This window comes from Panthera tigris, chromosome D4 (assembly GCF_018350195.1).
Source record: "Panthera tigris isolate Pti1 chromosome D4, P.tigris_Pti1_mat1.1, whole genome shotgun sequence".
In the NCBI taxonomy this organism is placed as follows: domain Eukaryota; kingdom Metazoa; phylum Chordata; class Mammalia; order Carnivora; family Felidae; genus Panthera; species Panthera tigris.
In genome coordinates this window covers 25859847-25885189 of record NC_056672.1, presented here as the reverse complement: position 1 = coordinate 25885189, position 25343 = coordinate 25859847, and the positions used below count along the sequence as shown (strand labels likewise).

Below are 25343 nucleotides of genomic sequence, written 5' to 3'. Positions count from 1 at the left end.
GTATAATATCTCCAGCATTGTGGATCCCTCAGCGTGGCAGAGAGGGAGGACAGCGGGGACAGCATCTACCGATTATCTGCCACCACAATAGTCTAGACACTAGTCCTCTATGTGGGCATTATTATACCCCTTTTACTGAGGCTGACATCTTTCTCATTTGTCCTAAATTCTACTACCTACTGAGATATCACAGGCAGCACACTTGCTAATCTTTCAAAGTTGAGGGGCAGCTACATTGGAAAGACAACTGCATGTTAGAGCCAGAGGTGACACAGAGAGAATCTAACTCAGGTCCACGTGGGCTGAGGATCCAACCAAGCGACACAGCTGCTGATGCAGACTGGGGAGGAGAATCCAGTCTCCCCAGCCCACGCTACTGGGAATCTCACTCTTTCCACTCATGATCTTAAACGGGTGGGTTCCATTCGTTCCCCTGCTCAATGCAAATAAAAGCATTCCTTGGTTTCCTTCAGCAAGGAGTGTGTGGATCAGCTCATTTCTTCTGTCCCTTGGGAGGTGCAGGAGGAGAACACTGAGCGGGAACCCTAGCTGGGTGACCACGGACTTCTCTGTCTTACCCAGTGTAGCTCTCCCAGTGATTCCCTTCGCGGAGGCAGTTGGTTTACCAGTAGATATCATCACCAGTGGAATTCGAGCTTCTCCTTGTTGAAAACTTCCTATTTGCTTCTATGCTAAGAGTTTTCTGTACTTATCCCAACTTAGTCCTCATACCTGCCCTGCTAGCTCCGTATCACTACCTGAACAGCTGAGACACTTGCCCAAGGTCCCTTGGCTAATAAACGCCAGAGCTGAGATTCAACTCCTCAGTATTTCAGAGTATCTTCACCTTGACCCCTGGATTATGGGCACTCAGCATTGTCTCTCACTTATTCTGTCTTGAGACCCCTCCTTGTCATAAGGTGGGGGAATTTCTAGAAAGCCACTGGTAAACTAAAATCTAATTAGGTTAATGCTAGAAATCCAAGTGACATGGACCCTATTTTATAACCCAGTGGCTCCCTTATATAATCAACATTTGCCCCTTCCTTGCCTTGCCTTGCCTTCTTCTAACGACCCTGTTTGCCACAAAACACCTCAAGTGAAGGCTGTCCATCTTTGCAGGGCTTCAGGGTCTCAGCAAGAACTATAGCCTGTGTTTCCAATGGTCCCATCCAATGTTTTTTGACCTCCTTCCTTCCAGAGCTTTTGCTCTATGGATTCTGTTCTTTTCACCACATCCCTGACCTCTTCCTGACCTCCTGAGTCTCCATTTTGTTGTCAGGTTAAAATCCAACTGCTCATCCCTCCACCCTTGACTCCTCCTCACTCCTTTTACACATCCTGTGCCTACTCTGGGCTCTCCACTCCTGGATGACCAAACCTCTCACCATGACACCTTAGTCCCTTAACTCACTGATTCCTTAGCCCTGAAGGACACTCCTCTCTAATCCACCTGGCAAACTCCTACAGATACTCTACGGTCCACTTCAAATGCCATGTCACATGCCACTTCATTAACAAATGCTCAATGAACACAGGTGCAACTGAGTGGAATCGCTCACATCACATGCTGTAGAGTTAGTTCGTTAAGACAAGAACATTGCCGTGGCCTCAGTTTCTTTCTCTGCGGTACATGGTGGTGGTGTCACCAGGAGAGGCCATTCTAGAGAAAGTTCCAAGTGACCCTTGGACCTTCCCAGCAACTGCTGGTCCTCACCCTCCATCTGTCTTAATCATGAAGGCCTGCGCCGTCCTCAAGCCCCCTTCCATCCCATCCCCCGCACCGCACCTGAGGAACTTGTTGAGATCCCCGTGCTTCATGTACTCAAAGACCATGATGAGCGGATCGCCCTCCACACAGACACCGTAGAACTTGACAATGTGCTCGTGCTGGAGGTTGGTCAGCAGCTCTGCCTCACGGTGGAAGTCCTTGCGGGCGTTGTCACTGGCGTCCTTCAGCGTCTGAGGATGAGGGGCAGACAGAGGAAAAACATCAACACACCTTAAACTGACATCAAAGGGAAAGGTTGTGTTGAGAAGGAAGTACTTCAGTGAGCCCCAAGGTTCGTAGATGGGAAGGAAATCCATCTCATTTACTATACAAAAGATTGGAAAATTGCCTAATTCCTGAAGAAATACCATTTGTATTAATAACTGAGGAAAAGTCCCTTATGGGTATGGAACGCTTTACGGTTTACGAAGCGCTCGTACAGATGTTTTCTCATTAAGTAACAGACATGAGCTTTTTATAGTCTTAACCCATTTTTTTTCTCTATCATTACCCAGTTATCACCACAGACTTCTCTTCCCTTTTGGTACCTGTTACGTTTTCAAGGATGCTATGTGCTGCTCACTTCCACTCACATAACTTTAAGAAAAACTTGATATTATGGAAATATCCAGTAGATAGGAGAGCATACTGAACCCTCGTGCACCCATCTTCCAGCCTTGACTGTGATCATTGGGCCAGCATTACTATGTAACCCTTCAGAAAGTCTTCACTCGTGCTCACCCACGCTGCCGGCCCAGGAAAAGCCCCGATCTGGGGAGGTCCAAGCAGGCCGGTCACGTGGCCAAGATGAAGGTGCCCAGGATAGTTCTCTTCTCACACCACTCTGCCCCCACGGTGTCATAGCAGGGCAAAGCTGTCATGGGCTGATGACACACACCTGCACCGAACTCCTGTCCTGTGCCGGTCTCTGAGCCAGAGCTGTGGTGACATCGGGAAGACACTGACCCATATCCTGGCCTCAGGTGCTTATGGACAAACAGGGAGATGAGCCACATTTATGATTAACTATAACTCAAGTTTAAGACATGTATCCAATGTGAGCTCCCCTGCATCTCTGTCCAGTTTGATCACTCGACATGCTTCTCTTGAAACCTATGCTCCCACCTTAAGAAAGATCCACAGCTGCCCAAATGACATCAGGCCTTGCCTTCCTGTCTCTGCGTGTGTTCATTCTTCTGCCTGGAGTCCTGACTCGGGCATGGGAACTGGTGTCCAAGGTTGAATGATACCTGTACAAAGGCGTCCATGTCCCAACCCCCAGAATCTATGAGTATGTTACTTTACATGGCAAAAGGGACTTTGTAAATGCGATTACGTCAGGATCTTTTTTTTTTCTCCATGTTTATTTATTTATTTTGAGAGTGGAAGAGGTGCAGAGAGAGGAGCAGAGAGAGTAGAATCGCAAGCAGGCTCCGTGCTGCCAACGCAGAGCCCGACCTGGGGCTCAATCTCATGACCGCGAGGTCACATAAGGTGGAAACGCTTAACCGACTGAGCCACACAGGGGCCTCTAAGTGAAGGATCTTGATGTGGAGGCATTATCCAAGTAGGCTCAATGTCATTCCAAACAAGGGTTCCTGGGAGGGTCAGGAGAGAGAAGGTGTAAGGTAGGAGCAGAGGTCAGCCAGTACAGAAGGTGCTACACTGTTGGCTTTGAGGGTAGAAGAAGGGGCCACAAGCTAAGGAATGAAGGTGGCCTCTAAAACCTGGAAAAAGCCAGGAAATGTTTTCTACCCTGGAGCCTCCAGAAGAAGCCAGCGCTGCCGACATCTTCCCTTTAGCTTTAACAAAACTGATTTTGGATGTCTGACCATCAAAACAACGAGAGAAATTATTTGGGTTGCCTTAGCCACTCCGTTTGTAGTAATTTGTGACAGCAGCCACAGTTAAGGGACAAGGAGAAGGGATGGCCAGAGGACTCCTCCTGGTAGAGGTGGCATGTGGGTATGTGAATCCTTTTTCCAGAGACTTCCATCTGTCTTTATTGGTGTTAGAGGGCAAATGTGAACATCCATAGTCACTCGGGAACAGAATGAAAGCATGTCGCCTGCCAGATGTGTACCTGCCAGATGTGTACCGAACAGAATGAAAGCATGTCACCTGCCAGATGTGTACCACACACTGCGTCAGGGTCAACGAGCACTGCCAGGCTTCTGGTGGTCATGTCGTGTGTTACAGCTCATTGTTGCCTTGACTCTGCTCTCCTGGGTGGGAGATACTTCTGACCTGGGCAACTTCTAGACCTTGGAATGTGCCACAAGTCAAGTTCCTGAGGGAAAGACTCTGGGATAGAAGTTAGCAGCCAAGACATTCATTGGGGCATGCTCTTGGGATTAGCACCTGCTGGGAGGGATTGGGCATCGGGGGAGTGGAGCTGTGTCTCAACACTCCCCCACAAGGCCTATGGGATGACCCTTCAGAGCTGTCCTGAGTTTCAGCCAAAAGGGCTGGGCCTTTGTAGCTTTGTATCAGTCAGCCATCAGATGGAGGCCACTGGGAAGGGAGTGTGATCTTGAGTGGCCTTTCTGAGCCCCCACAGGCTGCTGGTAGCTGAGGACTGACTGAGGCTTCCTAGCAAGTGAGGGAGCAAATCCTTCATTCCCAAGGGGTGTCAGGAGGCTCGTCATCGAGTCTGCCACACGATGACTTCGCAATATGTAATTTACCATGCCCAGGGCTGCTCTCCCAAGCAGGGAAAGCACAGGAGGGCACCGATGAATATGCAGGGTCTGCTTCATATCAGCGACAAGAGAACATTAAGATGACAGAGGCAACAGCAAGATCACAAAGTCTTTTCTGCTACAATCCATATAGAATCTAGTGTTTTCACGAACTGCCTTTAGCAGGATTTGAAGCTTTCTTCCCATTGCTGACCTGACCCAAGGAGACAGAAATTCTACCTACAGTTTTCATTAGGCTACAGGCAATTACCTCTTATGCCAAAGCCTGGAGGTACCGACTGAAAAAAGGGTCTGGTGGTGGGGTTCCCCCATTCTCACATTAGAATGTGGTTTTCCAAAAAGCATCCCTTAAGAGCACCTGCTTTGAAAAGTGAGCTGATTTGGGCCAGCAAGTAGTCAGAGAAGCCATAAAATTTTGGTAGGGCTGTTGCCATGGAAACCGCACATTTCTTCATTTAATAACAAAATGAACAGAGGCTGAAAGCCTGCGTTTTGGGGCTCTGCTTCCTCGAAGCTCCAGAAACTGGGCTTGTCCCCATCCAAACTAAGCTCCTCTTGCTTGTCCCCATCCAAACTAAGCCTCCTCATGGGAGGCATGAAGTGCTTATCTTCACAACCTGTTTAGGTTCGTTTTATCTGTGGGCCTGCTTTTTAGGTGTTTTTTAATCCAACCAGTGTTTTGGTCTGCCTAACTTCTAGGTAGAAAAATAAATCACAGTTAGGGCAAGAAGATGGACACAGAGGACGTGGACGTTGCCATTGCCTGGGAGCAAAATACACACATCGGAACGTCTCCTGCACTTGGACTTGCATTATGGTTTTGGGTACGTGTCTGTCTCCACTACTTCTGCTGACAACAGAATCCAACGTTGGGCAAATAAAAGAACCCTGGACCCACGAGATCTGTGCAAGCTAGAGATGAGAGAGCACTGGAAAGGGCTGAAAAGTGGACGTTCATGTGGAAAGGTGGCGAGTGGGCCCGAGTACATGTAGAGAAAGCAGGGACGAGAATGTAAGGATGAGGAGGAGACTTCCCAATGCCTTCTCTCCTGGAGGGCTGGCCCCAAGCGGTTGTATTCTCCTTCCGGTCAAAAGACAGATCCTCACAGGGCACCTGGGTGGTTCAGCCCGTTGGGCATCCAACTCTTGATTTTGGCTCAGGCCATGATCTCATGGTTTGTGGGGTCAGGCCTCACATCTGGCTCTGCACTGGCAGTGCAGAGCCTGCTTGGGATTCTCTCTATCGCTCTCTGCCCCTCCCCTGCTGGCTCCCACTCACTCTCGCTCTCTCTCAAAATAAAGAAACAACAACAACAGAAAACCCCCACAAATGACAGATCCCCACAATAGTGGGACTCAAAAAGAAGGCATTCTAGCTCAGAATTAAAAAAAATCTGGGTTCAAATTCTGACTGCTCTGGATCTCTCTGAGCTCTGGTTTTATCCTTTGTGGAGTGAGGGGAACAATGTCATCTATTTCTCACAGTCACTGGGAGGACTGAGTGAGGTAGTGTAAGCTAAGAAGCCTCCGAGGGTCCCCGGTAGACAGTGATATTTGAAATCAAAACCACAACTAGGCCTGCATCTGATTTGCTCACATGAGGATGCAGGGAGGCCCAAAGATGCATGGATAAGGTACAGAGATGGCCCAATATGAGAATAGCGGTACCCCGGGCTGCCACCATTTCCCTCCAAAAGCCCTTTGAAGCCTGCGATGTCTTCTCAGAGATAAAGTCTCCTTACTCAGAGGCTGCCCTGTGTGATTGAGATTATTTCTAGGGCCTCAGCCCATCGTTAACAGTGAACTAGAGAAGACTACTGACCCCTTTAGGGCATTATCACAAGGCATGAAAAGATTCTTCATGTAATCTCTCTTCATAAGTTTTAGCTATGTACTGTTGATTCCAGAATGCTAGATTGTGTGTGTGTGTGTGTGTGTGTGTGTGTGTGTGTGTTTAAGAGAGAGAGAGAGAGAGACAGGGAGGGAGAGACAGGGAGAGAGTTAGGCAGTGGGGTAGAGGGTGGGATGGGAGAGAAAACAGAATTTTTGTTGGGGGGGGGGCCCAGACTAAAAGAGCTAATGAGCATCTCACATCTCCATTTCCCCAAGGTAATACACTATGGGAAGAGACTGTGCTCTTAGTGTAATGTCAGAAGCTGTGCTTCAGTAAAATTTTTGGATTTGAGAAAGATTTCACTATTCATGGGGTGAGTGCATCCTACAAACCTAGCTGCATCCTATGTGCCCATCCATTTTTGCATGTTGGGTCCCTTTTCTAAATTATGATTCAATCCTATTTTAAGAGATTCAGAAAATATGGCAGTAACAAGTTGGGCAAAATCATCTTCTGAATTTGGCACTCAGAGGGCAGAATTTTTCTCAGGGTGGAACCATAGCCAGACAGCAATCAGAAGCTGGAAAAATCCTGCTATCAACCCTATTTATAAAAATCATCTCTGTTTTAGTACCACGGCTGATTGTCATTTTACTCAATTAAAGGAGGCTTGGCTGGTTCCCCGAGTCCTTGGCAATGGACATGAGGTGGCAGCTTCCCTCACTGACAATTCCCTCCACTTAAGTTTCATTTTGACAGGCATATTTGCCCCATCAGTAAGCATTGCTATTTTCTTACTCCTGGTGTCTGCTTTGTAGCTTCATTCCTTCTTATTCCTGGTGAATTTCCTGACACTTCAAAAGCTACCATCTTTTCTGAAGACATTCTCAAGGGACAGGTCTCATCCAGAGCTACAGAGAGTTACTGCCTTGAGCACACACTGATTCAGAGTTGGAAGAACTGAGCAGCATGCAATAAACTTCAGCACAGAACTGAGAAACTAGCGAAGGCAAAATGGAGGTAAGGGGAAAAAAAACAAAAGGAAAATTAGCATTCATCACAAATGCTTCCATGAAATATTAACGCTAACTGGAAGCTCGGAGGAGAGGAGAGAAAGCTTATTTGAAATCATTGGTGTGATTGGATGTGGTAGGATGTGACAAACGATCATTGCATTTCAAAGTACAGGTGGCTTAGGAAACACAAGCTTGTGTCCTTGTTTTCAACACTAATCTCATATTCTTCTCCTATAATATGTAACATCATAGAAACAAAGTTAAGGTGAAGTATAAAAACAAAGAGATTATTATGGTAGGACTTCATTATGCCCAATGCCTATTACCATGCTTAAAATATGGAGGGCAGGGAGTTAACTCCCATATGAAACAACTAAGATGCATGAGAATGTCTGTCAACATGCCTAAGTTCTTCCGGGTCAGGATAATTGATTGCATCGAGCTCTGCTGATAATGGAGACTGTTGACCTTTCCGATACCTCTTAGACCTGTACTATTCAATATGGTAGCCAACAACTGCATGTGGCTGGTGGTCTTTTGAACTCTGGCTGATCCAAATTGAGATGTACTGTAAGTATAAAATACACACCAGGTTTTGAAAACTGGCAGTGTATAAAATATCTCATTAATATTTTTATATTAATAGTATGTTAAAATGATATTTTAGATATGTTGAGTTAAATAAAACATATGAATACAGTTACTTTCATCTGTTTCATTTTACTTTTTAATGTGCATACTAGGAAATTTAAAAATGCAAATGTGACTTGCATTTGTGGCTCACATTATACTTCTGTTAGATAGCACTGTTCCATAAAAGCCATCTCAAAAGACTATCAACGGGTCAACCTGCCTCTTGCAACTGTTGGAAAACAACAGTAAACTGAAATAGAATTAAGGCAGACACCCTTCTTATAAGGTTCTTACAGGCAACAATTAGCCAAGGATTTAGAGTAAGCTGTAGTCACGATACTGTGTGATTCTTCTAACTTACAGGGTCTTCTCTAAAGAAAGGCAGAGGAAATTTTTATCAAATTCTTACAAAAGTGAATTTTGGAAGACTATGTTTTAATAAATTCAGAGATAGGAAGAGCTTTATAGAAATAAGATCTTAAAAATTAAGGAGAGTGCAGTGTGCCTGGGTGGCTTTGTCAGTTAAGTGTCCAACTCTTGGTTTTGGCTCAGGTCATGATCTCCCAGTTTGTGAGCTCAAGCCCCATGTTGGGCCCTGTCCTGACAGTGTGTGGAGCCTGCTTGAAATTCTCTCTCTCCCTCTCTCTCTTTGTCCCTTCTCCACTCATGCTCTCTTTCTTTCTAAATAAATAAAGACATAAATAAATAAATAGGTAAACTGAAAAAAAAAAAACTAAGCAGAGTCCAATAGGTGGCTTGCCTACATTAAGGCAATGAAAACTAATTAAATGATTATATGAAAATGAAATTGATCACACTCAGTGCTTACTATGTACTAGAAACCAACACCTGTGTATATCAACTCAATCATATGTAACTGGCCTTTGCAAGGACTTTAATTATGTACCAAGTGACAGCTTCAAATACAAGATTCATAGCCAGGGTGTTGATTGCTGCTATCTTTATTTTCACAGCCATGCTGACTCTTATGGTTCAGAATCTAACAAGTTGACCATCCAATGGGAACCACAAGGCCAAGTCCTAATTCACACACTTTAAAATGTTTACAATCATTTGTACTGAAATTGATGGTTTATGCGTGCATATCACATCAAGTTGCATATTACAAATGCTAAGTCTTTGGAAGACATCAAACTAATTCATAGCAACAGTCATATTAGAAAAATATTGACTCAAAGGAATGAATCAGAAGTTGTCCTCCAGCATGGGCAGCTGCAATATATTTACCAGCTTTAAATACAATTAAAAATTGGAGCCAATTGCACTAAACTTGCTGATGGATCATGGTAGACCAAGACTCAATTGACAGTTGGCTTATCATGTTAAAGTCAATTAAAAAGCGGGGCAGTCAATTAAAAAGTGAGGCACAGATTCCAGAGATACAGAAGTGTGAAATGAAGCCTCCAGCTATGTTGAATACCAGATGAGTCCTCATTCCAGTGAAATGCACTGTTTTGGGCTTAGCATGTCTGAGAAGATGGGGATAAATTGTAGACAAGCCAGAAAATAGGGTTAACAAGACAACTTAACAAGACAAAAAACAGATCTCTTGTCAAAGGTTAAAAGTTGAAGTTACTGGAAAGGGGACACTGGTGGAGCAACTTAATCACCGGGGCCCTGACTCAATACAAGAGGGACCCTCACCAGGCAAATGTTGCTCTCAATCCTATGCTGTATGGGAGTGCACACATTTCTCACACAGCCCTCACCCCCCCCCCACACACACACACACATCACAGACACACACGTGCACACACCCACCCACACGTGCCAGGAAAGAATGGCCTTACACTAAAGTACAGTAGAAATCTATTAAACAATGTCTGGACCATAAAGACGATGGAGCCTTTTAATAAGCCACCATTAAAAGTTCTACAACTTCTATTACTAGAGACTTGTCAAGATGGAATTGATAGCACTTTCTGCAACATTCTGTCCTGTTAAGGCATACAAACTCTTTTTATAGGGCAGCGCTGACAGATGTTCTCTTAAATATACTAATCTTGTCATCTTCCATTTCCATGATGTGGGAACAAGGATTCCGTGTGCAGTGGGGAGAAAGTGCAGGAAGAGGGAGGAATGGGAGGCAAACCTCATGATTTATCGCATGTGAGGACTGATATGGTGACTGCCACAAAAACAAAACAACGCAAAGCAAAACAAAACAAAAAAAACAAAACTAAAATGAAAGAAAGCAAGAAAATAGCCACATGCCTTAGAGATAAACGTGCCTGGGTAGAGCGCTTGAACTGATGAACTCTCGATGTCCTTTCTTGTCTATGAATTGTTTCACTCTTCTAGAATGGGAGGGAATGAGCTTTCCTTTTTGAGCCCTTATTCTGCCCTATACATATTCTGAGATAATTGGCTCTAGTTGCTTCTTCCCCACAGATGGCCTCATCTGTGCCATGTGACCACCTTGGATAGTTGGTCCACAGGTAGGTGGCCTGGCATGAAGACAGAACAGAGCAACTGAACACACAGTATTTTCCTTCTTGAGCAATCTGCACTGGGTGGGCGTGGGGGGGGGAGCACAGAGACTACGTGAGCAGCAGTTGGCCCTGAAGCAGAAGTCAAATGTTAGGAAGCAGCAGAGGCAAGAGACAGCTATACTCCATCAGCAGGGAAGCCTGGAGGACAGTCCCTGGCGTCTCCTGCTGAGAGGATAAAGAGGGCACAGTCACAAGGGCCACCTCAGATCCAGAGTGAGGTTTTAGATCCCAACCGTTCTAGCAGTGAGGCCTAGCTGTCCTGTAGTTCCTATTTGAGTTGGTCATATTCCTTTTTTTTTTTTCCTTCTCAGACTTTTACCCCTTTCTTCAGGGATAGAATCTCTCATATTCTTTCAGGGAAGCATGGTTCCCCACGTACAGTCCATGTGTGTTGTGCAGAGTTGACCCACCATCCATTTGCAAGAATATGTACGTGACCCAGTCCTGGATATTCAGACTATCATCCAGAGAGTCAGAGGACTTGGTGACCCAACTCAAGACAACTAGCCAGTAGGAAGTTGGCCCTTGGACTTTTGTGTAATTGTTGGGGAAGAGGAGCTCTCTTTTGGGTTGCTGGATGGCAGGATCCAAGCCCAGAGCTGTTGCTTAGATAGCTCACCACAGTGTGGGGAGAACTTGCCTGGTCAATACAGAGGAAATACAGTCAATACAGAGGAAAGCAGAGGGTCAATACAGAGGAAAGCAGACCCGAGAGACAGAGACGGGGAGAACTGATTTCCTGGATCCACCAGTCCCTGAAGCAAGGATACCAGTAGCCTGAACAAATAAATTTCCTTTTCTTCTTAAACCAGCTTGAGTTAGGTTTCCAATGAGCAGTCTACTGCTCTTCTCCTCAAAGCCGATTGTGATGTTTTGTTAACATTCATTCCAGAATCCAGTTTTCTTTATTTCTGCCTATTTCCTTGAATTACGTTTCTACTGGGAAAACAAGAAAAGTATCTGTCAACCTTACACACAAATGAGCACAACTAGCACATACCTTTGTGTTACTTGATAAGTGGCACTGTGTTGAATTTCTTCAACTTGGTCTACCAGGGCATGTGCAAAATTCAGTCAATAAGAGTGTGGTACATGGTAAGCATCATACTGACGGGGAGGCCTGAGTTTTAGTCCTACGTCTGACGTTAAGTGACCTTGGTCAAGCTATGTGATGTTGGATGAGTCATTCATCTTCTCTGGGTTCCTGTTTCTTCTCTCACAAAAGGTGGGAGTTAAGCTAAAGAACATCAGCTAATAGTTCTATATATCTGCATAGTGGTTCAATCATTTCTAAAATGACTTCTCATTAGATTACACTATCCTCTATATATCATCTTTACAGTGCCTCTCAGCTATAAAGTTCTATGATTATCAGTAGCTCATCAGATCATTTCCTTACCTAGAAACGTCAACTGCAGACTCTTCACTTTTTCAAAGGCTATTTTTTCTATAGTTTATCTGTCCACCCGTCTATCCTTTTGTTCACTCAACAAGCACTGATTCCATGTTACTAGATATTAGACAATGTGCTAAAAAGCATGATTCTCGCCCTCAAAAATACCGCTCTAACGGAGGAGACCCACAATCTTGCCATTGATTAACTAAGCCCGTGGATACATATAGAATGCACAACCTTGACAAATGCTGTGAAGGACAAGGGCAGATGCCTTACTAGCATGTAATAGGGAGGTCTGACTTAGCTGGGGGAGCAGGCAAGGGAATGTATCTCCAAAGAGGAGCAACCTGAGCGGAGAGCTGATGGATTAATGGGAGCTGTGTGCATCGAGGGGGCGAGGTAGGGCTCTCCAGACACAGGAATGGAAAAACATGCTGGATGTGACTTTGGGGCTGCCGAACGGTAGTGTGCCAGAGGGCTTATCAGTCAACTCTTCCAAAACCCTTGGTGAAGAAAATCATCCTTATTTCCTCTGTTAACAAGAAGATATTCAGAAACATGAAATGCAAAAATCCCAAAGGAAGTGCCTGCTGAAGTCAGATTTCGTCCTTTCTAGTCTCAAATGTTCCTGTGCTGGTGCCTCTCACTCACTTTAACTTACCCCTCAAGGAAGTCACTCCACTTCCCTAGGTCTTGGCTTTCTCATCTATAAAACATGAGGCTTGGGTTCTGTAGGATTTCTAAAGTCTCTCTCGTGTGCAGCATTTTATGTTTCTGGAAATACACCTGAGTTAGTGGAGAGGGGGAGGAGAGGCCATGAATCCTACAAAGCGCACTTGTGGCTATGTTTAAAAAACAAAAATCTGCATGCATTCATAGTACAAGAAAATGTTGTAGGCATTGTAGCTATTGAAATGCAGGTTGGAGAGAGCCAAAAATAGCTAACGCACCCACAGCTAATGCAGGGAAACTGCCATGAAGCGTTTCCTTGGCAATTGAGTTACTTAAAGGTAAAGTAACTCATTCTGATCAAAGACTGGTTTCTCTGCTTCTCATTCTCTTTATGGGCTCTTCAATTGTAATACAGTGTAAAGAGGAAAAAAAAATAATTGTCAAATCTATTTCACTAAAAAACAAAGGTCATCCAAAAATATCAAGAAAAGGTCAATCTGGTTGGCTCCAAACAAGCAGATACTCTAAAGGGAGAGGCACGCTCAGCCCTCCTGCACCCTCGAATGCCCTACACATGCCTTAGGATCACTTCTGTCTCAAATCGGTTCCGTGGATCCCTCCAGTTCTGAAATCACTTGGGGCAGGCGACGCCAGAATTTACAGGAAACTGACATCTGTCAGTCTGAATGCAAAGTCTTGGATTTCAAACCAGTCAGCTCCTTCTAGAGAAAGAAAAAGGACAATAGCTGCAATTTCTTAGCATACATAATCAATGCTGCCGGGGTTGCTAGGCAACGGGCAGAAAGCCTGTCAAACATCCCTGGGTGCCTCCAATGGGAGAGAAGCAGCTCCCGCAGCCACTCCTCAGAGATGACAGTCTGTGCAGGCCCCGGAAGCTGCATTCAGCTTGTCTCATTCCTTAAAAATTCGCTTTCCTGTGGTTAGGGCCGGAACCATAGACGTTTTCCTCCCAGGCTCCTGGGATAGTCTTTGAACACACTTTCAATTGGCCAGCTCGCAGCCCTAAAATTGAGCAGGTTGGGCTGGAGACAGCAGCTTTGTAAAAGGCCCATGTGCTATTCTGATCCATTCATCCGGAGCCTGTAGAAGGTACGACTCCTTCCTTGTGAGGTTGCAGCCTGCGGATCCCGGAAAATTAACCTGGGCATCCTCTCTGAAGCTTGAAGTCATTCCAGCGAACATAAACAAAGCCTTTGATTTCAACAAAGCTGCACATGCAAGATCACTGAGATGAGACTTCTTAGGTGTGCGACCTTGAAGTTGGAACTGCATTTTTGAGCTGCAGGCATTTTGTCCTCTCTGCTTGAAACAACAGTTGCATTTGAATTTCAACAAGAAGGACCTGGCAGAGGAGGAGTCAGGATTTGATAAAAGGGAAAAATCCAAGTTTTTGTTCCTTGGCTTGTCTCTTGTTTGTTTGTTTGCTTGTTTTTAGCGGTGTTAATTAACAAGCACTCTTCATAGGTCATTCATTTGCGAACTTATTTGGCAAAGCCAGGGTGTCTATGAGGACTAGGTCCTGGGTCTAGGTCAGAGGTGGGATTAGGGCTGTGACTGTGATTCAAACCGGAGAAGCCTCACTGACAGAGCCAAGGGAGATGTGACCACGTGGAAGCATGCCCCACTGGCTACACACGGCTGATGCCGGCTGATCTTTCATCATTACCAGCCCAAGCCCTGAAACCTTATTTTGGCATGTGTTGGGAAGGAAACGTAACCCAAGAGCTGAGGGTGCCCTGGATTTAGCCATCCAACACCCTCTCTTCAAGGGCATTCAAAGAAATACAGCGAAGTAGGCAGAGAATAAGAAATGATACCAAAAAGAAAAGCTATACCCACTGAGAAATTTCTCTCTATCTGGCCGAGGTCCCTCAGCTACTCCTACACGATCATCTAGGATTCTCTAATCTCCCAGAATGTTCGTACATTCAAAGAGTCTCACCTTGTGACCTCAAGAATCTGAATTCAGAATCTGATGGGCTGACTTAGTTCCCTGGGCGGTCTCCAAATATCAGTGGGAGGAAACATGAGCCCAGAACACAAATCCATGGTCTTCAGTGTCCTTGTGTATAACTCACGACTAGATTAGGATCAGCTCTTCCCTAAGCTTTTTCCAGCTCTCGTGTTTTATCAGTCTACGAATCTACAAAAATAGAGGCACCTCTTGGTCCCATTTATCCTAAGGGGGAAAAAAGAGCGACAGAAGAGAGCAGAGCCTGCAGATATAACCCTGCCAAATGTTCTGAACATTCTGTGCTTTAAAAAATAACAAACTTTTGGGGTAAAGGAAAGAAAAGAGGAAGCAATCACAACAGCAGGAATTAAACCCCTGCCCCCCCACCCCCGCCCCCAGAATCAGAGCAGGATTCTTATTTTACACCTTCTACCCTACTTGACCTCACATCTTTCTAGCATCGCCTTCCTGTTTCCTCTCCTCTGGCTCCCTTTCCCCCCTTCCATTTGCTTAACTTAGTATGATGTTTATTGACACTACATTTACCCTCCCTAGAAAATTCTGTTCTTTATTCGCTTTATTTTTATTTTATTATTATGTGTATTTATTTTGAGAGAGAGAGAGAGACAGAGTGCGAGCGGGTGGGAGGGGGCAGAGAGAGAGGGAGACACAGAATCTGAAGCAGGCTCCAGGCACAGAGCTGTCAGCACAGAGCCCCATGCAGGGCTCGAACCCACAAGCCGTGAGATCATGACCTGAGACAAGTTCCGATGCTCAACCAAATGGGCCACCATGTCCTTTATTCACTTTAAAATGCAGCTTTTAAATGTGAGCGTCTAAGAGCATCCATTCATGTTGGTTACTTTGGAAGATAAAGAAAGCAAATGCACTGTTTTTTCCTTTGGATGAGTTTTAACAGAAACTGTGTTTAATCTGCAGGATGAGAAAGTTCAAGAAGAATTTTACCTTTCTCCTCAGTGACCTATTCTGTATATACCAGAGTATTTTAATGCTAAGTACAACAGTAATGGAATATACATCTGATTTTTTTAAACATGAAAGGTTGTCCTGATTATAACCAGTAAACAAACGCCACTCATGTAAACATTCTGTGTTTGGCAGAAACAAACAAAACCCAGTCATCTTCTGTTAAGCCAAGAAGTTGCATTTTATTATGCGAGCCAAGTCTACATTCCTTTGCCACCTAATTCATTTAATAAATATATGCCTCTTTTAAGTGGTTTGCATATATTATTCAATACCGTGGTGAGTTGTTTTTTAAAATGTTGACAATGCATATGTAAAAGATACGCTCAAGTCTTTTGTGCTATTTTTGTTAATTCTTGTGTTTTAGAGAACTCAGTGGAACTTTTGTTCCCCTCCAGTAATATTTATCTTATTGAAGGCCAGGTCTCCTTTTTGAGTTTTGGGGGAAATGGCTAGAAGTAAGGACTTTCAGACTCTTTTATTTCAGTAAGACCTTGCATCTCCTAGGGTAGTGGAATTTACAAGAGACTCCATCCACCCCAGGATAGAGTCTTGCCCGCACTGTTTACAGTCCTGGGGCTCTGGGAACATTTGGGAGGGACAGGGTAAGGTATAACAGAAGACGTCAGCAGAGCAGAGGCTGAGAGGGCAAAGTGAACTCTGGTCTCCCTTCTAGAACCTTCACCAGAGACAAGCTCCAGCTGAGCTTGGCATCAGCATCAAGCAATCTGAGGAGACAGATTGAGTCTCCAAGACTTAGCTGGTTGAATTCTGTTTGACCCTACCGACCTCCACCCAGAATTGAGTTAGCATTGACTTGTCAGAGTAGCCCAAAGCTATTCACAGCCTGGAGATGGACAGGTTGCCCCTGAGAAGAAACTCAGACAGCTAGATGAGCCCCAAACACCCTTCCCGCTGTCCATTTAGGTACAGGAAATTCGAACACATCCACCATAGCAGACATAATTGGTTCCTGAATTGGCCAAATACAAAATGACACAATGCGCTTCCACACGTTAGTGCGACAACAGATAATGAGACATTCTGGAGTGTTCTCTTACCTTCACTGCCACCAAGATCTTGTCCTGCTCAGGACAGAGGTTATAGCATTCAGCTAGGAAAACTTTTCCAAAGGCTCCTTCGCCTAGCTCCCTTTTCAGAACAATGTTATGTCGCTTGATGTGTTGAACAACTGGAAAACAAAGACAGAATGGAAATTGGAATCGAGGCACGTGGAGGTAAAGGCTGAGGGTGGGAGTCAGGGGCCTGCCTCCTGAGCGTGCAGGCCTGAGACTCTGCCCCTCTGCACTGGCAAACCAGAGGAGAAACTCAGTATCCATCCTCACAGTCCACCCAAATGGCTGGAGGGAGGTTGCACTGGCTTGCTTTCCAGGACTCAATGGTCATTTTTGATAGAAATCAAGTAGCAACCTCCTCGTTGGCTGCGGAATGTCATTAATGAACTTCCCAGATTAGGAAAGGGGAGAGATGAGAAGGGATTGGACATTAATAGCAGGCCTCTCATAAGCCAGACACCTTGCATATACTTGTTAGTCATGTGTCTAGTGGGGAAAGGCAGAGAGAGAGCTAGGACTCCCTAATTCTTTGTTAAGACGCCTCAGACTCCTGAGGGAAAGAGGCTCAAAGGACACAAGGGGAAAAGGCAAGGTCTGGGCATTTCTAATTAAAGATTTATCCCCGTCCCAGCTTTAGCCTCCTGCTGAGGTGGGCTAGACCATGGTTGAGACTCATTTCTCCTTCCAGAAATGTCTAGGCTGTGCTATGGCTGGCTTCCCCAGCCCATTCTAAGATCATGTCCCCAGTCTTGGTTATCCAATGCCAAGAAGAGATAAGAATAGATGCACGGTGGGAAGAGAGAATATTTCCCCCTCTAGTCTAGAGTGGAGCTGGCCCACATCAATTCATCCATACACTTTCCCAAGAAACAAGGCAGGAGGCAGCCAAGGCTTTCTGGAAGCCCATCAGCTGCAAGGAGGGGAGCAGAGCAAAGCATTTCTCAGAAGAACAGAGCCAGTGGGAAGCCCCAAAGGAGACTCTGTGGAGGACAGAGCCGTAGTGGGAGTATGTGCCTCTTCACCCTGTCCATCAAATGTTGAACTTCTCAGCTCAAGGGTTCCACCAGCCCATTGGCCACCATTCTTTTCTGGAAGGCTCGTCCCTGAATGGCAGTATTAAAAAGAGATCGGGACGCCCTCTGGAGCTTGGAATGTCCAGCCAACAGTATTCTCTCATTTTTCTCGCACAGCCCTGGGAAGCAACCTTCTCTGCATTTTGTACACAGGGAAACTGAGCCTGCAGAAATTTCAGTGATTCACAGCATGGGAACAGAGAAGTTGAAGTTTGAATTCAGGTCTGAATCCAGAGTAAATGTTTTTTGTTTTTTTTTTTTCTTCCATACCACAGTTTCTTTTCCATTATAAATTGTGCTACACATGGCAAGAAAAATAGAATATATAAACAATAGAATAAAAAGTAAACATAATCTCCCAGCTTCCTTTCTGTTTAGTTCACCCTTCAAAGGTGAGTTCAAATTCTCACTTCCTGAGAGTTTCCAAGACCACTTTGACCACCGACGACCTCCTTCTCTGAATTCATATTATATCATGACTTGTGCTTAGTTGAATTCTGGCTTATGTCTTCCATTCATTTCATAACTGGAAACTCCCTGAGTTTAAAAGCAACCCTATCTATCTCCTATAGTCTTGTGCAATGTCTCAGGTGCTGAGCACACAGAAGATTTATTACTGTGGTTTAATTTGATGAACTTTCTTTAAAAGTCTTTTTTGGGGGGGCGGGCACCTGGGTGGCTCAGTCAGTTGAGCGTCCGACTTTGGCTCAGGTCATGATCTCACGGTTTGTGGGTTCGAGCCTCACGTCAGGCTCTGTGCTGACAGCTCAGGGCCTGGAGCCTTCTTTGGATTCTGTGTGTCCTTCTCTCTCTGCTCCTTCCCTGCTCACACTCTGTCTCTCACTCAAAAATAAATGAAGATTAAAAAAAATTTTTTTTGTCTTTTTTTTTAACTTGAATGTGAACTGCATTGTGAAAACACAAGAAAATATAAATCAAAATTCTGTAGTTGAAATAATAGTATTAAAATGAATGCCCATAAGCCCACCATCCCATTTAAGAAACAGACTATCACTAGTATGTTGAAAGCACCGCTCTACCACTGGGACTTTCTTGATTGTATCCACTTCCCCACTCTCTTCTGGGGCCCAGTTACTACCCTGAATTTTGTGTTAATCATTTCCTCTACAGGTTTGCTACTAACGCTATATCCCTAATGAGATATGATGCGAGAATGTGTATTCTTTGCATCTTGCGTTTTTTACTCAACAACGCCCTGGAGATTGAGTTACATTGAGCTCCAGTATGTGTGCAGTAGTCATCCTTTTGCTTTTACTGCTTTATAATATTCTGTGAAAGGACTATACCGCCATTTATTTATTCATTCTCTGTTGATGGATATGCTCTACAGTTTCTTTTTAGACACAATTTGATATAAAATGCAAGCGGTGATTAAGGTTTTGCCTTAATAGGATTTTTCCCCCGATAATTCATGTGGTTTGGAGCAATGATGGCTTCCGTGGGCCTCTGGGAACTCAGGGTGATAAAAATCAAAAGGTCTTTTATGAGCAACAATATTAATGAATATAAGAATGTATATTAATTTCTCATGCTCCAGTAGCAACGGCTGAATTTAAGAGAAGAGAAATGTGTTCATTAGGTAGAGTGCCCATATAAAGAGACAAATGTTAATTCTTGCAGAGAATTAGCTGCCATATTTAAATCTAATATTTAACTCCGCGGTGGTCACATGTTCAGTGGGAATTAAATTGCCACTTGATTTATTTTCATCATGTCAAGGCAAGTATTTAACTTCTTTTCGTTTTTGATTTACACTTAAAACAAATTTCAGATAGGAGAAGAAATCGGTGGGAAATAAGTTTAAGTTTTTAAAGCTATGGGTAAAGCCACATTTCCATCATCTTCAAAACTAAAATTGATGAGACCAGTTTTCCTATACTGACCTTGAAAGCAGTAAGTGCATCTTTTCGTTCAGAAATGGGCTATTTTGCATTAATTTGCTCTGTTGGTTTGGGGCACAATAGATTATATGAAGGGTGGCCTTTTGCCAATGTATTCCCTCTCAACCAAATTTCTCTCTTAGAAGACTAGAAGCCACTCAGAAGCACAGGTAACACTTTTGTGTTTGTATTTACATTCCTGACGGGGCCTTACAGCGTTTTGCATACAGTTGGTACAATAAAAATATTTATTGAAAAAATGTATCAAACGGTAATAACAGCCACAGATAAATGCTATTTAATCATATCATTTCAGTTAACTGACAACAATCCTATAGGCCATAAAGCAGCCAAATTCTCAGAGGTCAGGGGTGGAGAGAATAACTAACCTGCAGCTCTCCTTTCACTGACCTAAGAATTTCTTCCTAATCTCTTCCAAGAGAGTATGGGGCCCTCCTTGACTCAAATAAAATCTTGGCTATGCCCCGAGGACCTCCATGGCCTCAAATGGAGGCCATCCTCCAACCTCAACCCCAGGTACTTCAGCGCCTGTGTGCCTGATTTCTGGCCATTGCCCCCTCTCTTCAGCTAGAGCTCCAGCTATCTCAAAGTATCTACTTTAAGGAGCCATCAGTCTATGCACCATTTCTGTCCCCTCATTGCTGGTTATTCCTCTCATCCACTGAGCTCCCCTGCCTACACTCTCCCCCTCCACCCTACCAGTGTCTCCATTCTCAGGGCCTGCGGCACAGACAAGTTCAGTAACTTGCCTAAGCTGCAGAAACACTGGACTTCCATTTATCCTGAGTCTTTCAGTGCTGTAGCTAAGAGCCCAGCATCGGGAGGTTTGGTCTGGCGGTCTGAATGGCATTAAGGTGACTTTTTCTGGGAGCAAGACTGTCTTCATGAAGGAAGAAATGCACTGATTCACATTCTGGACAAGCTCTTTACGTCACGGTGGACTAGCACTTTGAATAACACTGTCTTTAAGGGCCCTACGAACATTTGGATTCATTTTATACAAAATATTCTGAGTGAAGTGAGTCTAAAGATCCCATGATAAATAAGCTATCAGGTAAGCATATAAATTTTTTACATTTGGAGGAAAACTCAAAAAGATAGTTGCTTTTTAAAAAAAGCCTTCATAGGAAAGTTTTTCTTTAAAATTCACCTTGCCTGAAGACAAGGAGGTATCAGTAAGAGATGTAGGTGGTGTAACAAATACACCGTCAAACTCAGGTGGTCTGCAGACCGATCCATGTACCCTGATACAGTCAAAACAAAGCACGTGATTAGATATTCTGTGAATAAATCTACTTTATAGAATCAGAGAGAAATTGATGACCAGCAATAATAATCAGTGGCTAAAACTATCCGGACATCTTTGTCATTAATGGAATTTTCCAGAGTGGAAATTTGGGGCCCTTGGTCATTTGCATCAGGAGTACCAGAACTGAGTAGATTTCCAGTTTTCTGTTAGTATCATGTAATTACGACCACTGACAAATGCGTTTTCTCACAAGTACCTGCAGTAGTTTATGGATACACTTGCAATTTCAGATGGTTTAAATCACGTTCCTGGTATTGATATCTCCCAGAAGCAGATATTCTAAATATGCACACGCAGGCTACAGGTGAAGTATTCATCCACGTCTGTATCTATTACTACTAACTCTAAAACTAACTAAGTAAATAAATAAATCAATAAAACCCTACCCACTTAAGGGTGAAATTGGAACTATGCCCTTCCAATTTCCTCAGTAATGGGGCTTTATAGAAAGCCCCCTTGGCCCAGTGCACATGTCCTGCTCAGCATATGAACCTTAAATTGAGTCATTAATTGAAATCTCTAATATATGCCAGGTACTAAGTGATCTTCAGTTAAAAGGAAGCATATTTTAAAATTCTGAGAAGAAAAGTAAAAAGGATTAAATTCTAGAAGATAATATTCTGGAGTAGATGTGGTCTCTCTGTTTCCTTACAGACCCAAATGGAGGGATCACCTTCAGCGGTTCCATTGCAAAGGACCTGACACTGTAATGGCAAAAGAACTTAAAGATTATTGAGGCTGACTGCCTCATGTTTGACAGTCAACAAGTGACACGTCTTCCCCAGGGCCACACAGCTAGACGGTGACCAAGAAGGGACACTGGATTCTGTAACACAAGCCCCCCTTTGAGACTGAAGGCAGTGAGGGCCTCCTGATGTTAAATGGCAATAGGGATTTCATCTAGCTAACATGTCTTCTATAAAATACTTGAAACATTCGTGTTTATCTTCTGAAATGGACCAAATGTCTCATAATGAAGAACTTCATCAGAAAATTGTCAACAAAATAAGAGTGAGAAAAGTAAGAATTAAAACTTAAATACCTTGAAAAATACCTGAGCTCGATTTTAAGTAGGATGAACAAACACTATTTACTAAACATCTTTATGTCTGTTTCGTGGGCAGCATACTGAAAAGGTAAAATCATCCACCTTGTAAAAATAAAGTTGCATGAAAGACTGGAACTATGTTTTTCAATTTCATCTATATTTTTATTAAAATACAAGTTGGTACTAAATTGGAAATAAATGCAATTAAGACCGCAGACATAAAACATACCAGGAGAAGACAAGGCCAAATATTCATAAATAATATTAATGATGAAATAGAACTTATCATAATACTGAGCCATTCTTAAGTACTTTTCAGCAAAAAATCCCAATGTGCATTACCATCAATTAATTTTCATATCTCTCTGAATGAGGTCAACAGTCACATTTATTTTACAGATGACACCACAATTAATTGACTTACTTGTGGTCATAGAGCAATCCACTTATCCTTTACCAAGTGTTATTTCCAATGAAATGGGGAAGTGGGGAAGGGCCTAACATGTGCACATTGCTATTATGGGCCAGAAAATGCGCTAAGAGGTTTACAAGAATTATCAATCTTAACAGCAGTCCAGTAGGGTATCCTTATCTCCATTTTCAGATTAAAGTAAAAAGAGGCTCAGTCGAGCTAAGTAACTCACCCAAGGTTGTCCAACCAGTGACGGGCAGAGCTAAAATTCTTTCTACTACAATATTCTGCCTTGACTTTCTTACAGAAAACAAAATGAAAGAAAAACTGTGTGAGCTCAACTTTGTCCACCTAACGAGCTGTGGGTTGACTTTCATCAATTTAGCTCAGTAAGTGTTTACAAAGCACCAACTGTAGCCTGGACATTTTTTTAGGGCCTAGCAAAAGAATAGGCAGAGTAACCCCTGTCATCAAGCAACCTACAACCTAAAGAAGCAGAAAAACACACATACTTGAATCTATCGTATCTTTTACTAACACCTTTGCTTCATTCACAAAAGATTTTTGAGTACTTGCTGTGACTATGCGAAGAAAAACAAAAAAAACTCAAATCAAAACTCGAGTCAGGGAAAGTGGAATAGAAGGCTAAGAGACATATTAGTAGAAATGCAAGTGTGCAGATTCGAGGGGCCCACGTGGTCATTCACATTAAGTCATAATTTGACTCCAAGCGTCCTTGCAGCAGAAGCCAAAAGAGAAACACAGTAATTTACAAAATCTTGACTGCCCATACGTAAAAGCAGAGAAACTCCTTACGGTAAGTAAGATTCTTCACGGCATTTAGTTTTTGAAGGAATATATCAAATGGATTTTACACAGGGGATCAATGCCCTCAGTGATGTCTAGAGAGTAAATGGTGATCTTCCTCAGAGTCGTTCTTGTGGCCAAACTCCATATGGAATAAACACATGACACAAAAGCTACCCTCGGTGAAAGTGCTGCAAGATATGACGATATCTCATCATAATGGCTTAAAAATCAGGGTCTAAGGGCATATGCAAGAATGCTTTGGGGATACGATTTCCCCACACTCACTGCTGGGCCTAGAACATGTCAGGTAATCAAAACAGAGAATAAGGAACCATGTGACCAAAATGTACACCTGAGAAAGGGCCATGAATGAGCCTGAGGAGCAGAAGGTGGCTTGATGGAGGCACAGGAGTAAGTGGGAAGAAGTGGAGGCAGTGAGTAGAGACTGCACATGTGGGAGATGGGGGCAAAAGGGAGTGGGGGATGGGTCAGGGCACAAAGGTCAGTCTAGAGATAGCATGGCGGCAAATCTAGAGGATGGGGCTGGGGGAGTTTGAGGGAGAGATTTAAGGGTGCTGGTAAGTTAAGGAGAATAGTAGAGAGTAAGGAATTAAATAGGCACAGGAAGGAAGGAAGGAAGGAAGGAAGGAAGGAAGGAAGGAAGGAAGGAAGGGAGGAAGGGAGGAAGGGAGGGAGGAAGGGAGGGAGAGAAGGAAACTGGCAGAAGAGATTCTTGTGGAAGCCAGTTAGGGCACAGTGGTTAAGAGATACAGAAACATTCTGGAAGAGTGAGGAAAGATGTTGAGTGAGCCACCTTCTGAGGGCCTCAACTCTGATGCTCATCACAGCACTGAGCCACCAAGGGACGGAGTAGACTTCCAGGGATTCCCAAGGGGTCCATGAAGCTCAGACCGTCATAAGCCTTTGGGCTAAGCCTGGCATTGGGTCCAGTGATGGGCAAGATACTTCGCAAGTGACTTTACATTCCTGAGAGGGTATCAGTTTCCTACGTGGATGCCTCATACAACATCCAGTGGCAGCAAAGGACCCTTTCATCCAAAACGGAATTTCAAGGCTCCTGTGCTGAACAAGAGCAGGGCAGCTGTGGGGGTAAGGGAGCAGGAATGGAGCTTAATGGAAATCCAATGTCACCATAGATAAGGGCGATGGAGTTATTTGAAGTTAAAATCCAAAAACTTCTTGTAGAAAACATCCAGGGAGGGGGAAAGCCCCAGAAATCTTTCAAGCTGTGAGACTGAAGGGAACACCACACTTCAAAATACACATACGGCACATCCTTCGCTTTGACAGCCCCTAACAGCCAAAATTATATCTGTTTTACACACTGGCATGTGGTGGAATTGGATTGATTTGCCCTGACAGCCCTCCCTGCTGGAACAATACTTGTCAGTCAGCCCTGGCAATGTTTATATTTTCAAGAATAATTATGCAGAGTGATGGTACAAAATCCTGGCAGGTGGGCCAGAGAGTCTTATCTGTCTACCCCTCTGACCCTGCGTCCCTGAGCTCCAAAGCTCCTCCCGCTCCTAAGGATGGAGAACATCCCTTTCACACCCTGCTTCCCCCTCCGAAGCTGTATGCACAAGCCTCCATCCAAGGCTTCTACACTGGAGCCTGTCTTATCATTTGCAACCCTCCACTCCTGTGCCCTCTCCATGGAAACTTTCCTTCCTTCAATACCTTAAACTGGTAGCCATCACATTTTCCTAATTGACTTCTTCAAGATAGTTGGGCTTTACTGATGTCCGTCTACATGGGTGCTCCCATTGTGAAAGACACCTTTAGGTTTCGGTGGGGGTAATTCAGAAACCAGACCAGTGGGCATTCAGGGCTTCCCTGACCTGTGTCTAATGTAAACATATTGACTATCTTCTCTGTGCGCACACTCTGGCATACATGTTCTAGATCAGAATGGGATCGATGGTGATGGGAAGGATGAGCAAAGTGTTAGGCAAGTGGGCCTCTCAGGAAAGGCTCATGGAACCATTGAGCCAATCTCAGAAAAGCAGGCTGGAGTCTTTATGAGCAAAGCTCTAAACTCAAGAGAAAGGGCCAAGTGCTTAGCTTAATGCACAATGGGAGAACAGTGGGCATTTTATAAGGTCTAGAATTCCATGGCAGCTTCCCAGGCTGCTTTCCATGGCTATAGACTCTGCTCCAATTCTAGCGGAGC

The 25343-nt window shown here is 44.0% G+C and overlaps 1 protein-coding gene across 1 annotated transcript in view; it reads right to left on the bottom strand.

The window, feature by feature from the left end:
• NTRK2 (neurotrophic receptor tyrosine kinase 2) overlaps positions 1 to 25343 on the bottom strand; it is a 331706-nt gene that overhangs the window by 67718 nt on the left and 238645 nt on the right. The window contains exons 13-14 of the mRNA XM_042963894.1: positions 16561 to 16691; positions 1790 to 1962 (exon numbers count right to left, since the gene is read on the bottom strand). Of these exons, the coding sequence (XP_042819828.1) occupies positions 1790 to 1962; positions 16561 to 16691 (304 nt within the window). The remainder of the gene's footprint in view (positions 1 to 1789; positions 1963 to 16560; positions 16692 to 25343) is intronic.